The 17275-nt window shown below is 41.6% G+C and overlaps 1 protein-coding gene across 1 annotated transcript in view; it reads left to right on the top strand.

Annotated features, from left to right (window-relative positions):
* The window catches only part of hdac5 (histone deacetylase 5), a gene marked incomplete at its 5' end in the record, with an annotated part of 38050 nt that overhangs the window by 2986 nt on the left and 17789 nt on the right, over window positions 1-17275 (top strand). Inside the window, 5 exons of the mRNA XM_083896407.1 lie at window positions 10446-10559; window positions 12115-12377; window positions 12484-12628; window positions 12726-12831; window positions 14605-14738. Coding sequence (XP_083752533.1) covers window positions 10446-10559; window positions 12115-12377; window positions 12484-12628; window positions 12726-12831; window positions 14605-14738 — 762 coding nt within the window. The remainder of the gene's footprint in view (window positions 1-10445; window positions 10560-12114; window positions 12378-12483; window positions 12629-12725; window positions 12832-14604; window positions 14739-17275) is intronic.

The raw sequence follows: 17275 nt of genomic DNA on the forward strand, positions 1-17275 counted from the left end.
CCCTACTGATCGGGCGGGAAATTGCAGTGAGTATCCGTCACCACGAAGGAGAACTGTGAAGGCTCGAGGGGTCTCCGTGGTTACGCAGTCGGATAACGCATTACGCAGTCGGAGAAGTATAATGTGGCCTTTAGAGTCCACACTAGCGCCCCCTTATGATGAGCCGGCACTGATTAAAATATATCTACACAGCTCTGTCCCGCTTAGAAATTGTAGCGGCGCAGTGAAAATGTACCAGATGATGCTTCATAATAAAAGAAAACAAAGACGACATTTACAGGAAAAGTCACTTGATTGAAAACACACTTGTTTCTATTTTGTTTCCAACTGTATTTTTTATTTGGTACACTGAATACTTGTTATTACTTGTCTAATTTTGCTCCTGATGCTAGTCCTTTAATATCAGGTGTGGATTTAAATGTTGACTTAAAGTCATGGGATGTATGGATGCATTTTAGGTTTTTCTCACTTTTATACATATAGCAAATATATCAAAGAATTTAATACAATTCAAGTAAAAGAAATGATGCCTTTGCAGCAAGAAGACCCAGGGTCGCGACCCAGTCTAAACAAGGGCCTTTCTGCATGGAGTTTGCATGTTCTCCCTGTGTGTTTGGGGGTTTCTCCAGGCTCTATGGTTTCCTCCCACATTCCAAAAACATGCACTATGGGGATTAGTTAAATTGGACCCTCTAAATTGACCATAGGTGTGAGAGTGGATGGTTGTTTGTCTCTATGTGGCCCTGTGATGGACTTCCTTTCTCCAGCTCCCCTGCTTCCCTCATGTTGGAGGATAAAGTGGTAGAAAATGCATGGATGGAACCCTCTGGTTGTCTCTCTGGTTGACTTCAGCAGACTCTCTGTTGTTTCTCTCTCCCCGTTGACGCTCTCTTGAGTCTGATCTATAGCGAGTGGAATGCAGCCCAGTTCGAGTGAGATCAGATGACCGACTTGGCTCGGCGAAGGATCTTCCACCTCTTCACCTTTCAAAGCTCCTCGGTTGCTTTGGCCTTGTGTTTACGATCGCTCTCCTTGCTAAACGATGGAAATCCAGCTGACTGAATTTGATTAAGCCCTGCGCTAGGTTTTTGTGGGCGAGGCCTCTGTGTTTGTGATGTGTTTATGTTAAAAATGCACTGATGCAGTCCTGCTCTCTCTCGATTGCTGTTTCCGTTTCCATCATGGCACAATTCAGTTTGGTACAGTAGGGTATGGTTTGGAATGGTAAAGCCCTAGCTCAGGCTTGCATTTATTTTGACTGAGAATGGTCGGAAGGCGGGGTGTTTGGCTGTGCCCGATGCTCACATAGCTCGATGTTGTACTGGTTTAACGACGGCATTGAAAGCAATACAACAGACACAACAGGAGGATGCCCCAGCAGCTCCTTTTCCCCTGCTCAGTTTGTCTCAACAAGACATCAAACTTTGTATGAGAATAGACTGCTGATGTTTGCCTGATTGTACCATACCATTTTACTCTGGTACCCCATTGGAAAGGTGCCAAAGAATGGAAAGGCTGGGAATAGTTATTTTGGTACTATTCCCAATGGGAACGCTAAAGAAATTGCGCACCATACTGTGCCGAACGAAACCGTTCCACTCGGCGGAATTACGGCTTATCAGTCAATTAAAGGAACCTGCAGCCTCACTGCAGGAGTCTGCTCTTCTTTCTGTTCTTCTTCACTACCTCATTGCTTCATTGTTAAGATAAAGTGACAGGGCTTTTCTGTTCTGTGCGTTTTTGCTCCAAAGTGAGATGCACTTTCAGGACTTTCAACTCATCTTTAGCTAGCTAGCAAACCAAAGGCAGTAGCTGCGTTTACACGTGTGCAAAATGTCTTGATTCCCAAAAAAGATTGACACTGTTTTTGACATGCCCAGTGTATTTCTCTGGAAGTAGAAGAAGAAGCGTTACCACTTCTGCTTCCATAGTAAACGAGCTCTGGAAAGAAAATACTTCAATAACAAAAACGGAAGTATGTCACGTTTACGTGGATCGGACATGCGATAGCACCAAACCAGGCATATATGGGCATATACCAGCTCCCGTTTGGAATGAAATTAGTTTCCAAATGGGCTGTATCGGATCAGATCATTTTGTCAGGCTTCTATTCTGATAATTTAGGAGCAGGTGCTGATGAAGCTCGCTGAGGGTATTTATCTCATTGCAGTGTTCGAGGAGTCACTCTGGAATATCATCGAGCCGTATTTTGACGTAAACAATCCTTAAAAGAACCTACTGTCGGAGACTATTTTTATCTATAACGCATATAATGGCGTGTGAAGAGGAGAAGCTCAGCATTTGCTTTACACGCACTTTGAAAACATCTGAGCAAAAGATCATTAGCACTTTAGCGAACATGCAGTTGCAGCTTCTTATTTTAGGCCCAGTGTTGGTCAAAATGACAAAGGTGCTCGTGGTTGTGCTGCACCAGCTGTAAGTAATTACGTTTGAAGACGGGCCTAAATTAAACTTGGCTGTTTTCATTTTTTTTTTTTTTTGTAGCTCTCTGCACGGCCTCTGTCAAAGATAGTTCGCTGGAACGAGAAAGAACGACCGCTCTCTAACACCGTTGTTATTCCAGTGTGTTTCTGGAGTTTGGACAAATCCAAGCTCCCAGTGAGCGAGACACCCGTGTCAGAAAAGTGTTGGGGAACGGATGACGTCCCTCTCTATTATTATCTTCTACTCTAAAGCTGATCTGACCAAGATAAACAACGACAATAAAGTCAGTCAGAAAGTCAAATAAAGCCTGTCAATGTCACGATAGTCCAAGGAAATCTGCAATATGACCAAATACGTACGTACGTCATTATTTCTGCATATATATTGCAACAAGGTGCCAACAATAGGCCTTTGTTTGCAGAAGTAATTAAATTAATGTGAAACTCAACATGCTGTGGACCCCGCGTTGGTTTTGTTATAGTCTATTAAAAACGAGCCAATAATTACACCAACCCCATAATTTGTGCAAGGCGTGCTACTAACCAGGTTTTTTAAGGTCTCTTTGGAAATCGTTGCCGGTGTTGGAGGACAATATACAATATGATCATTCATGGTGATAAAAAGCATTTACAATAAGTTAATTGTGGTGGATTTCTTTTAATCGTGATAATCCATATGCCACATGGGGGAAGCTGCATCTTTTAATAGGAACGTATTAAGTTCATTCTTTGTTTTAAACAGAATACTTCCTATCTGCAATCTTTTGGTCAGGATAATCCAGGGCCAAGAGATGATGATGATTCCCGAAGTGTGGGCCGTGACCGTACTGCAGGTGGGCCACAAAGATAGGTCTTTAAATATAAAAATAAATATATTCGTTAGGGTTTTTTCAGCTTTCTGTACAATATGTATGATCGATTTTTAAGAAACACACTCGCCACGACATTTAAATAATGTCTTCTTCTTCTTTTCGTGACATTTTATGTGCAAGTATCCACTTCAGTGATTGCAATCAATGCTAATTTGTTAATTTTAATACATATGGATAATTACGCACTTTGTTGTGAAGCTAAACCTTATTGTTATAATATTTATACATGTAGTGTTTTAAAGGCTTGCAAATTTGAGAAAACAATGAAAACAATAATATATGTGGGAATTATTGATCTTGGTCTCATGTGATGGTCAGAGTTGTGATTTAAAGTTTAGGTTTGGACCTCTCTGGATTTTCAGTGTTATATTTGGGAGTTTCTTGATCACATTATGCACAGAGTGACACCAAAAGGTTCACCACGCAATCGTTCATTAAAAAGAAACGGCTAAAATAAGTCCTCTGCGTTGCGCTACTGTGATATACCGAGTCTTTTTAGCGCTTATCTTTGTTTGTTTCTCCCAGGACTTCGCGAGTGGACAAACTGGATTTACAGTCTTGTCTTTCATTCTTCTTCTTTTTTTTTTTTTTACTGCGTCCATCCTGAATCCATCCTGATGCGGTGTGAGGTCCTGTGTGTGTGCACTGAGCCGTAGCCCCGTTACAGACTGATATGATTGACTGAAACGTAGCCTCCGACCCACCTTTCTCAACAGACTGTACATCTGTGTGTGTGTGTGTGTGTGTGTGTGCGTGTGTGTGTGTGCGCGAGTGCGTGTGTTTACCAGACTATAAATGTCCTGGGTTTGACGTCAGACGCTGGCTGCTGTGGAATGCTGCTCTTTTGCCAAACAGACTGTTGTACACACACTCACACAGACCAGTCTCTCATACGCACACACACACACACACACACACACACACACACTGAGGCACTGTGTGTGTGTCGAAGTGGAAGGGGGGGGGGGGGGGACACGTGCGTCACGCTGACATGCCAGAATATTTGTTTAGATTATTAAGATGTGAGGGTCTACATGCACACAGGGACACACACACACACACACATACACACTCGTATCCCTTGCTCTCAGGCTTTTCAACGTTTTCTCGCAGCTGCTTTAGTGACTAACTTACCTTAATTTAACTTCGCTTAGTGGTCACAAATCCGTTTAAAAGGGGAAAAAACGGCATCAGCGTCGACCGCCTTCATACCCTCACAGTTCACCGTCACGTCTCGGGTCAAAGGTCATTGGAGCTCAGGCTGAGTTTGAAGACGGTAAAGGGTTTCAAACAATGAAAAGTGTCGTCCTTCTTTAACTAATCATAATCCTCTGGGATTTTCTGGCTAATTGACTTAGCCCTTTTTTTTTTTTTTTGTTGCTTTAGCTTTGACCCCACGTGGGAGGTGAAGCAGAGTGGGAGGTGCCGAACGAGCGCTGACCAATCGGAGCGCGTATTCATTGACGGGGTTGAGGTGGTGACGGGCACATTAGGTACATCCTAATTGGATTTCCTCCCTGGCCTGCAAGCAGGAAATATCCTGATAGGCAAAGTGTGAGGTGTCTTCCAGGAAGTAGCCTGATTCTGCGGTTTAATCACCGACGCATCCAGCAAAGATTACTACGGCACGTCATGGTTACTGCCTTGCTTGAAGGCGCGTTGTTAACTGGTGGTGGTGCAATTTAATCTTAAGCAGTCTGATCTCAAGTGAGCCGGACGAGTAAAATAATGACATAGTAACCGGGGAAAAAAAATGAGAACTCCAATGTTTACGTCTAAAAATGTCTAAAATTCTAGTACAAATATCCTTATTTTTGAAGGAAAAGCTCTTGTTTTTTCAATGAATATAACATTAAATTAATCAGAAATACACTCTGTACATTGTTAACGTGATAAACGACTAGTCCAGCTGCAAACGTCTGATTTTTAATGGTGTATAGAGGCCATTTTCCAGTGTTCTAATGTTACATTGTGTTTGCAAACTTGAAAACCCTTGTGCAATGATGTTAGCACAGATGAAAACAGTTTTGCTGCTTCTAAAAATCATAATTTCTAATCTTGTCAATGTCTTGACTATATTTTCTATTCATTTTGCAACACTTTTGATGAATAAAAGTGTGACTTTTGATGGAAAACACCACAAAAATTGTATAGGTGACCCCAAACTTTTGAACGGTAGTTTATGTATAACTACAGGATGAATATCAGAAATTAGCATATTCCAGGGACAAGTAAAAGAGTCAAGGTTGAGATGGTTTGGTCACATGCAGAGGATGGATAGGGATTATAATGGACAAAGGTTGTTGAAGATGGAGCTGCAGGGCAGGAGGAACAGAAGAAGTCCACAGAGAAGGTTCATGGATGTTGTGATGGAGCATATGAGGACACAAGGGATAGGATAAGATGGAGACAAGTGATTTACCGTGGCGAGAAGCTGAAAGAAGAAGAAGAACATTTGCTGCTTTTATCTCTGTGTTGGACGGCCGACGGGAAACTTTGCAGTGAAGTTTTTAGCGAGCAGGAGCAGAGGAGCTGATGATAGACTGCTGCCTCTATCGGAAAAATGTGTGTCACTCAAAAAAACCAACAAACAAACAAAGGATTTCAAACACTGAGATCACAGAATAACGCATTTGAACCGACTATTTGAGGATCAACTATGGATCAACAACCGCTGTGTGTGCGCTGTTGAGTAAAATCATTGATTTTTTTCCTCTGTGGACTTTGGGGTTGCCGAGTGAGTGGCTTTACAAAGCGACCCAAAACTCAGTTTTCAGACATAAAAGGCTGTCTAGAAGCAAGATAAAGCAGCAAACATTGGCCTCTGATCAAATGTTCCACTGCGTTGGTTTCCCTGGAGCACTGATGCTTTTTTTTCCCCGTCCCCTCTTTCAAAAAAACAAACAAAAAATCACAGTGAAGTTAGTCTGAAGATGGAAGAACTGCTGGATCTGAAAGAGTCAGTGTGTGGCATATACAGCTTATAACTAACTTCGTCTAAACATCACATTATATCGTAAACAAACACACATTTTCAGCCCTTAAAGGAGAACTATGCAAGATTTTTTTTTTTTTACCCTAATTTCATCAGAGTCATTGTGGATGTCTGTTATTGGAAAACCAGCCTTGCATGATCAGGGCCACTGACCCGGAGTCCTCGGAGTCAGGAGGTCTTGTGATAAACTCAAATTACTTCACAGCACGACACACACACACACCCTAGCAAGGTGCCAGCTATAAGATTAAGGCAGTGATTGTGCTATTTTAGACGTTCATCATGACAGAACTGGTGAAAAAGAAGCTGAGAAACGAATGTCTGACCGAGCGTGGCCACACATGTAAACATTGGACCGTCTCTTTGCGTATGGCAAGAGCAGAAAACAACAACAGTGAGGATAAAGCGGTAGAAAATCGACGGTATGTACTCCGAAACTGGAGGGGGAGCCCCGGAGATGGCTAAAAAGCAACCAGACTTGCAAATGTCTGCTTTTAATGAGCAAATGTAGCCATTGCGCTATAATTTGTAGGCTAGCGAGTAGTCAGTGGTGGATGCAGCACAGTCATTGGCCAGTATTGGAGCTAGGCCCCGCCTACATTGATATGCCATAAAATGTGCTATCTGAGCTGAATAATCGGTCGATCTGTGGCATAGATTTTATTAGGTGGCAGGAATCAGTTTTGACTCCAGGGTTTGCCCAGTGAGGGCAAACCCTGAGTCTAAGTCAGGTTCCCAGACAATGGCGACGCCCTGGTGGTAAATCTGTGTGTCATTATCTCACATAACCATACTTTTAAAAACCCCCCCTGAATTATCACTTTAATATGTGTACATAGTGAAATAATTGAAATGGCTTAATTGAGCTTAGCATAATTGGATATTTCCTTTAGTCGGCATTATGTAGTTACCGCGGTGGTTTCAGGCGGAGTAATAAGAGTCGGGTCTGTTCCAAACATGCTGGATCCTGTCTAACTCAAACACATTTACTTTAATTCCATGTGACTAAAGTATGTGCCACCAATATTTATCTGGGCTGTTTTTCATGTACTACTTACATGCACATTTTATTTCTTGGACATTGTAGACCGTGGAGGTCGTTGACCTAATGCAGGGTCTTTCACTCTATCTGAACATGCACTTGATTACATGCATGGTCTCTTCCCCGGTTTTCAATAAGTCGGCCCCAGACTGTTTCCGGTAATTCTTCTTCAGCCAAAGATGCAGAGATGATTCTAGCGTCGGTGTCTGCAGAAGTTACCGAGAGTATTTTTAGCGACTAATTATAGAATTTAGCGGAGGCTGTGTGCACAGAGGGATGCAGCAGTGCTGTGCCGTAAGGCCGGGGGTCTCAAACTCAAACTCAAACAGTCTGGGGACCATTGAGCTTCTAGTCTGGTCAGCAGGGGGCAGTCAAGTGGGGGAAAAAAATTTCTGGGGAAAAAGCAACAGTTCAGTAGAGGTGGGTGATATGATCTTAAAATTATATCACGATATTCCATCATGATAGCACAGTAACGATATTTGTGAAGACATTTCAAAATAAAAGTATTTTTTTATATGGATTGATGTATAGTTCACACTAAAAAAGCCTGTAAAAAAACATACAGAAAATAACTCTTTATTTTAGTAACAGGTTATAGTAACAGGTTACTGATATCAAGCTGCATGATTTCGAATGTAGCACCACAAGTTTGAACTCCATGTTGAATCCCTAAAAGACGATGTAAATGTTCTCCATTGATATCGGAAGTTTTTATCGCCAACGTTTCCTTAACAAAGTTTCCCTTTTAGCGACAACTGACCAGAAGTTATCGACTGACTTATATTCCATCTCCTTGAAAAACTGTGTTTTTTCACTTCTCTGCAAATCACTGTAAATTCCTCACAAAAATATATGTTTAAAGCGGGCAAAGACCGGAAGTTCCAATTAACGCAGTTTTTTAGTGTGTATCTGCGTCATTACCTTGTTAAAGAAGCCCTGAAGGTTGTAAACAAACAGTTCAGCCACTACTGAGAACGCTGTGTTTTATTGTAATCTCGGGCTCAGCGAGATCTCTGAAAAAAACCCGGTCCGGTTACGTAAACAACGGTTCTCCTGAACAGCAGATCCTCCTGCTCCGGGCACTAGTCCGGGCACATCCGGTTGCGTACATTGAACCGCAGAAGAAGAACAACGTCCGTTGTGGAGGTGTTTCACGAGCGACAGTGTCTTCTGACTCTGGGTCTGACAACAATGTTTTGATAATGAGTAGCAGTGCATCCACCGTTCCAGAGGGGGGAGCTGCGCTCCTGAGAGCGGGTATGCTGAATATGTCACTTCTGGGTATTGGCCAATCACAAGACTCTGTCTTCTGGGTGTGAGAGTTGAGTCTCAAATCTCACGGCTGGGAAACACCGTCAGAAAAGAGGATTTCTATCGGCTCGTTTACAGCAACTAGGAGGTTTTTGACCATAAAAACAAGTTAATGTATTTAAGTAGACCTCCATAACTAACTAACATAACATAACATACATCCTGCAACAGGACCACTCTATGTGAGCTTTAAATCTTTCATATAACATTTTTTAAAAGTATTTTAGACGAGGATTCCCGTCACAGAGGTGGAGAACCAGGTCAAAAACATACAGTATGTAGTGGTGCTACCCTGCTGCGTTTTAATGATGCGATGACACGATCCTGCTGTGCTTTAACTATAGACTGTATATAAACAGGATGTAGTCTTCTTCTGAAGTCCTAGCAGTAGGACGGAAATAGCAGTTAGCCACCAAAGAGAGGGTGACACTGCTGGTTGTAAAAAAGAAAAAAGAAAAAAAGAAGTCCGTTGAAAAACGAGCTTCTGCTTCTCACTCCATTAATTTTAGATCCTCTTTGACAGAAGAATGGTGTCGCCTTTATAAATTATATTCCAATTCAGAGGGGGAAATAAAGACAATAAAGCACGACACTTATGAGTGGACACCAATCTGTGTCATGATGCTGGTCAAGGGCTTGTTTTGCAACCAGATGGTTATTTTATTACTCAGTTTATTGCACAATTATATAGCCGCAATAATCATAATTTCATAATAATAATAATACATTATGTGTAAAACACATAAAACAAATTATATGTGTTTTACTGATATTGCAATGGGTTGTGCTCATTTTATATATAGGTGTTTGTACACACGTGGAAATAAATGAATAAAATGTTTCTGCTTGTGTTTTGTTGTAGTAAAATGCAGAGGTTTCCTGACATTTTATACATTTTAATGGTGCGGTGAATCACCATCAGGTAGCTGTTGCAAAGAGCCTAAAAAAGCGTGGTCAATCAATTATAGTATAATGGATTTGTGAAAATCTAGTAGAACCCAGTCTATTCCACTGGATCCCATCAGCTTTTGTTCCACTGACAAGACACAATTTTGAATTCAGAGCTGCAACTAAGGATTATTTTCATTATCAATTAATCGAGTAATCGTTTGGTCCATGATAAGATGTCAGAAAACGTTAAAAAAATGCCGATCAGTGTTTGTCAAACCCCAGTTTTTAATGATTTCTTTGTGATATGGAGCAAAGAGACGAAGAAAATATTCACATTTAAGAAGCTGAAACAATCAGAAGTCTATTGTTTCAGCTCTAGATGAATTACTTAATGCTTTAATTTCGATATCTTTGATTTTTAAGCGATGCCAAGCGTCTGCCACAAATCCACACTGACTTTACCGCTTTCTTAAAGCAAGAGTATGTAGGTTCTTACTACAGTCTTCACTGGTAACTTGTCCGTATTTTTAAACGGTATATATTTTTATTTGACTGTATCCCTTTAGCCTAGCCACCCTGAATATAGGCTAGGCTAAAGCCAAGGTAACATTAGAGTAATTCTAAGGCAGTGCTATACCCCCAGTGCAAGGCTAATGCTAGACTCGTTGTGGCTATTTTTAGGTAGTGGGACGCTGTGTTCCTCACTTTATTACAGCACGAACACAGCTCATCTGTATAAAATTGCCTTTGTGTGTGTGTGTGTGTGTGTGTGTGTGTGTGTGTGTGTGTGTGCCACTAGTGATGCAATAGGCTGCTGCATCCCTGACTACATTTTCCCCACCAATCAATCACTGGTTCCTCTGTGCTTGTTTCTCTCTGTCCTGCAGTGGTGGAGGTGAAGAGCAGCCTCCCGTCGGGCATGCAGAGCCCAGTAGGAGCAGTAAGCGAACACAGAGGAGGAGGAGGAGGAGGAGGAGGAGGAGGAGGAGGAGGAGAAGGTGGTGAGTATAGGGAGTCCTCCAAGAGTCCTTGGGGTTGGGGGTGGTGGGGGGTCCTAAAAGTGTATGCCTCGGAGAGTTTGATCCTTCGGGGTTCTTGGAAAGGTGGGTTCAAGAAAGCATTACACCAATCAGATCTCTAGGAGTCTGCTCAAATATTTACTTTAATTAACTTTGTTATATCTCATATACTTGGTTATATGCTGTAGCTGTAGATGTCCTGTCGAAGGGGGGGTCTAGTCTTCAAAGGAAAACACACTACAGTCTGGTTGTTGAGAGCTGCTTCTGTTAAAAAAAAAAAAAGAAAACACACAAAACATGAAGTCCTATAATTATCCCTCAGTGATGTCACTTAAGCCAGAGTTTGTTGTGGTTGTTGGCAGCTGGTTTTGAAACTAAACCAAATCTGGGAGGGGGAAGAAGCTGAAAAAACTGCACTTTTCGGCTTCTTAAATGTGAATAATATCAATTTATGCACTAAACAATTACTCAATTACTCAAGAGAAAATAATCAACAGATTAATTAATTATGAAAAGCCTTAAAGGTCACATATAGCGGTCCTGTTTTACATATATGTTAGTTATGGAGGTCTACTTACATATATTAACTGTTTTTTATGGTCAAAAACCTCCTAGTTGCTGTAAACGAGCCGATTGAAATCCTCTTTTCTGACGCTGTTCGTCAGCCGCGATGTTTCAGAGTGAACTTTCACCCCCAGGAGACAGAGTCTTGTGATTGGCCAGTACTATTCAGCACACCCGCTCTCAGAAGCGCAGCTCCCCCCTCTGGAACGGTGGATACACTGCTCCTCATTATCAAAACATTGTTTTAACCTCGGGGCAGCGGTGGCTCAGTTGGTAGAGCACCTGCCCCATATGCTGATATATATATATATATATTAAAAAAAAACCCATTTGTTTTAACAATGTTTAAAAATAGCTTCTTCACGATGACTTTGACCCAGAGTCAGAAGACACTGTCGCTTGTGAAACACCTCCACAACGGACGTTATTCTTCTTCTGCGGTTTAATGTACACAACCGGATGTGCCCGGACTAGTGCCCGGAGCAGGACGATCTGCTGTTCAGGAGAACCGCTGTTTACGTAACTATTATGGGATTTTCAGAGATCTCGCTGAGCCCCGAGATTACTATAAAACACAGCGTTCTCAGCAGTGGCTGAACTGTTTGTTTCGAAACTTCAGGGCTTCTTAAACAAGGTAATGACGCAGATACACACTAAAAAAACAGCGTTAATAGGAACTTCCGGTCTAGGTCTGTTTAAATATCTATAATTGTTTCAGATATGACTAATGCCTGAAACAGTGGGCAGAATAGGCCGATACCTCTTTGACGACTATGATGGCGCCCCCAACAAATATTATTTCATGCTTATTTATTTTGTACAATGAAGAAAATGTGTACCCTCTTTAATTAACTCCGCTACAGAAGAGGCTAAATAACGTATCACATATCACTATTAGTTACCTAAGCACTCATGATATTTTGGCATATTGGATATCAGCAAAACCAGTAATGCTTGAGTCCTGTTTTGTCAGGTGGGGGTCCAGGGGAAGGCCCAGGAGGAGGAGGAGGAGGTGGAGGAGGTCCAGTGGACCTGCGGACAGAGCCCAGGGTGTTGTCTCTGTCTGGGGTTACGGCAGTGGTGGACACCGTCCTCCGAGAGCAGCAGCTCCAGCAGGAGCTGGTGCTGCTCAAGCAGCAGCAGGAGCTCCAGAAACAGCTGCTGTTCGCCGAGTTCCAGAAGAAACACGAAGTGCTGACGCGGCAGCACGAAGTCCAGCTGCAGGAACACCTCAAGGTAAGACGCTCTGACGTCCCGCGTTTTTTTGCGAGATGAACGGGGAAGCGACTCGGCGAGTCATTCACTAAGTGTGTGTATCTGCGTGTGGGTGTGTGTGTGTAAGCAACAACAGGAGCTGCTGGCAGCAAAGAGGCAGCAGGAGCTGGAACAGAAGAGGCAACTGGAGCAGCAGCGGCACGAAGAGCAGGAGAAACAGAGGCTGGAGCAGCAGCTGCTGCTGCTGAGGAACAAGGAGAAAGGCAAAGAGAGTAGGTGCACGCTCCCCGATACTGATGTCACTAACAAGCACATGCACATGCATCTCATGCTCCGTGTTTGCACTCTTGTATTTGTTTTTTTTGGAAGGTGCCATCGCCAGTACTGAGGTGAAGCTGAAGCTCCAGGAGTTTCTCCTCAGTAAGAAAGAGCCAGGTCCTGGTGGACTGAACCATTCCTTCTCCCCAAAGGGCTGGTGAGGATTATGACAATTAAAGGCTAATTCACTATGCTACACTACACCATGACTTATGATCCCTTAAAGGGCCAGTTTTTAAGATTTAGGCGAAACAAAAATTTATTAAAATCACCTGAGAATGAGCCATTTATTACTATACTTCTTCTCTTTGGAGGCCACCATGTTGGACAAACTAAACTAACAATATCAGACTCCAAAATTAGTGAATTTACGCCGGTTTTCAAAGTTCCAAAGCACAGGGATTAGTGACATCTAATGGTGAAAGTGCAGATTGTAAGAAATGGAGGACTCCCACGCTCACCAGGGGAACTACGGTGGCCAGTTTGTGTCTTTGGGCTTCGTAAAGCAAGGCTCTTTCTTAAATTACAATAAACAAAACAACTCATTTTAAAGCAGTTGTACATCTATACAAGCATACGTATGGATGCTATGTTTAATTTCAGTCAATAAACCCTCCTTAATGTTCTCATAAAACCTGCTTAAAATAGAGTTTGACTCCGACAGTGGGGAAGTTTGCTTCTCTTTGTGTTGTACTCTGGTGAATCGTACGTGACGTCACAAACCCAGAGCTGTAATACTGGTCATGTGACTCAGTAAGTTTTTTTTAAAGTGAATTTATAGTTTCCCCTCTGCCAGTCTGCTGAGATCAGCACAGTTCTTGTAGCACGAATGTCGTCATCCATCCACCCGTGTCCGAGAGGACAGTCATTCCCAGGGACTGGGTTGAGTGTGACCCACTTAAGGTTTATTCAACAGAAGCATAATTAGATATATATATATATATATGTATAGATAGATAGATAGATAGATAGATAGGTTGCTAGCTAAAAGATAGATAGCTCACTAGTGAAAAGGTAGATAAATAGCTTGCTACCGAAAAGATAGATAGATAGATAGCTCGCTAGCGAAAATATAGATGATAGCTCGCGAGCGAAAATATAGATACATAGCTCACTAACGAAAATATAGATAGATAGCTCATGAGCGGATAGATAGATAGATAGATAGATAGATAGATAGATAGATAGATAGATAGATAGATAGATAGATAGATAGATAGATAGATAGATAGATAGATAGATAGATAGATAGATAGCTAAAAAAATAGATGGATTGATAGATGGCTCGCTAGCTATAAGATAGAGAGCTTGCTAACTAAAAGATAGATAGATAGATAGATAGATAGATAGATAGATAGATAGATAGATAGATAGATAGATAGATAGATAGATAGATAGATAGATAGATAGATAGATGGATGGATGGATGGATAGATAGATTTTATAGACTTTATTGATCCCCAAATTTATTTATTGAAATTCAAGGTAAGTAACTTGAGGCATCACATACAACATACGCTTACAGCATAAACAGTATGATAAAAACAAAATAAACTATATAATAACATGTGATTAATTCATCCATAAATAGCTAGTTTATGTATTTAAATTAATAGTATATAGTAATAATAGCTCTATAATGATAATATGTGTCCACTTTCCACTATATTTCAGCTGTTCCAATAGATTTGCTCATTATTTTTCCTGTAGTTCTTTTTCCACTAATGTTCTGGAAGAAATCAGTGAAAGAAAAAAAATAAGTAAATGTCATTATCACATGATGAAGGCATTCAAGCAAAAGAGGGCTTTGACTAAATGAAACAGGTTGACAGAAAAGCACCTTTAGTGCTGCACTCCATCACTTTTTAATGTGATGCTGTTTATATCACTGACTTTCTCCTTCTGTGTGTGTGTGTGTGTGTTGCTGTAGGGGAGCCCAGCACTCCTCCCTGGAGCAGAGCTCTCCTCCGCAGAGTAACACACCAGGAACTCCTCCCTCGTATAAGCTGCCTCCACTGCTGGGGAACTACGAGGGCAAAGACGATTTCCCACTCCGCAAGACGGGTAGGAGACACAGACTCTGGCCTCTCTCTCTCTCTCTCTCTGTGTGTGTGTGTGTGTCTGTGTTTGCCTGCCGCCTTGCTGTGATGACTCACTCTGACTCACCAGTGAAGAGGTAGCCTAAATGCAGAGATAAAACACTCCCACACACATATATCTACGTCATTGGGGGATATTTATTTTTTTATTTTGAGGAATTTCGAGGTGCAAAAGCCAAGATAATGCAGTACATCTGCTCCCTATATACGCACAATGGGGTTGCGTGGAAAAAATACAATAACATATTTTCTGTCCTCTGTTGATGTTTGGAATATTGACTCAAACTTAGCTCCAAGATCATCAAATGATGATTAATGTCAAAGATGTGGAAATTTAAGTTATTGTCATTATAATGCAGTATGAAAATTAAAAGATAGAGTCTGCACCTCATGCCTCAAAACATAATTAGGGTTTCGGGCCAGACTGTGCGAGAAACTGAAGGAATTCTTTATTATTGAGAATTGAATTTGATTGCTTCCCTTGTGTAATTATTATATAGCCACCAGTAGTGTTAGCCGCCTCCATTAATAGGTTCAAGTGTCTCGTTCCTATGACTTCTGTGTTTTTGAAAGCTTTCATCTGGATTTATTTAACCGACACAAGCTTAGAAATAGAGGCTTAAATTGCTGTTTTTGTCAATGGACTTTAGTGTGGGGAAGTGAGTGGTTTCCAAAACTGAGACGAGCTTGCGTTTTCCTGTCAGAAGAGGCTGCGAGGTTTTCAATTTATGCCTCCGTTAAAAGGTTTTATTTTGTCTCCATGGTAACCACACATTGTCCTTTAGCTGATGTTGAATATACAGAACCCTCCTGTCAGCCTTGATTATTTGCAGCTACAGTATATTTGTGCTGTTTTTTCCATTCTCTTTTTTTTCCCCCTTCTTATTGGACGGATTTGATGAAATTGCTGAGTTAATTGAGGAGGAGCACATTTTACACTCGCTTCTATTGAAAGGAAAATGGAAGCGTGTATGTTTAGATGTAGTAGAGCCAGGTTGTTACACAGGGACTCGCTAACGTCATAAAGTGTCCGCCTTTTCAAAACGGTAGTTCAGCAGCAGAAAACGATTTGTGTTGCGCCGTGCTGTTATCTCGACGTTCACACGTCACAACAGCCCATCATTAGGTCCTATTTAGCTGCACTTATGCAAATCAGATGAACCGTTGTTGTGTTTATTTACATCTGCTGCTGTTCTTTGTGTTCTTGGTAATTAACCTGCTAAGATCAAAGTGCGTGTGTGTGCGTGATGCTCAGTAAATGTATGTTTTTATTACATCACTGTGTTATTACTGTCTTAACCAGCGGAAATCATTCTTTCCCATGTCCAGTCACATCTGTTAGTGTCTGCCCCGATGCTTCAGTCTTTAATAGTGCTGTGCAATACGTTAATGCGTTAACGCATGACACGTTTCCAATGACGACTGACCGGAAAAAGACGCGCATGACGTCAATGTTTACGTGCCGCGCCACCGGAGTCCAGGCACTGTTTACCAGTTAGCTCCGTTAGCCGCATTAGCTCCTTTTAGCGCCGTTAGCGCGCCTACAGTCGAACTGGAGCGGTCTGTTTATTAAACGAAAAGTGCAGCGCTTACAACTAACCAGCGTACCTGTGTACTGTGTATGTGTGCTTCTGTTTTTAAATCTTACTAACTTTAAGTCACGTAAAACATGACGTCACGCGCGTCTTTTTCCGGTCAGTCGTCATGGAAACGCTTTTTTGCGTTGATGCCGCTAAAAGGCGTTGACGCGTTAACGTTTGACAGCACTAGTCTTTAACTAACATTGCTTCATGAGTTGTTTTTCTCTTATTCTTTTATTTATTCATATATCTTTCTTAAGAAATCAGAAAAACAGTTAGCAAAATAGTTAGCGTTTCCAAAAACAAACAAACAAAAAACCTGTCCAGTTACATCCACATTGTCTTTGATTCAGATAAGATGTTAAAGTCCCTGTTCCTCGCCTTGACCTATAGACCCGAGAGCCTCCTTTAAACTGCACCGACTCTCGTTGCTCATCCAGCAGCGATCACAGCGTCCGGCCAAGTGGTAATGCAACAGTTTCCTGCTGGCAAATCACCAGGCTCCTCACTATAACAGCCATTAAATACGCTGCCAACAAATAAAAACACGACTGCACTCCTCAGTGAAGCCTGTAACAACAAATGGTCACCATTTGATGCATTACACCAGGCTTAGCCTTGGGCTAATTTACATCTGCAGTTATAAGAAGATTTAAAGTGTTTATGAATGAAAATGGTATTTAAACACAGTATGGTTTAAAATGGTAGTCTGAACCTTTTAAACGTAAACTAATGCCTCTTATATTCAAGCCAATTTTTTAAGGGAAACCAGTCAGTCCCCACCCGCCCCCGCTCTGCTGGTGCATCCACACAAACACTCCCTCACTCAAGTCTGATAGTATTGCTTGACAGAGCCAAAAGGAGGCAGCGCCATGCTAATAATCGTACATAATTGTGGCATAATAACGGCGATTTGATCATA

Source organism: Microchirus variegatus (assembly GCF_963457635.1).
Source record: "Microchirus variegatus genome assembly, chromosome: 10".
NCBI lineage: Eukaryota > Metazoa > Chordata > Actinopteri > Pleuronectiformes > Soleidae > Microchirus > Microchirus variegatus.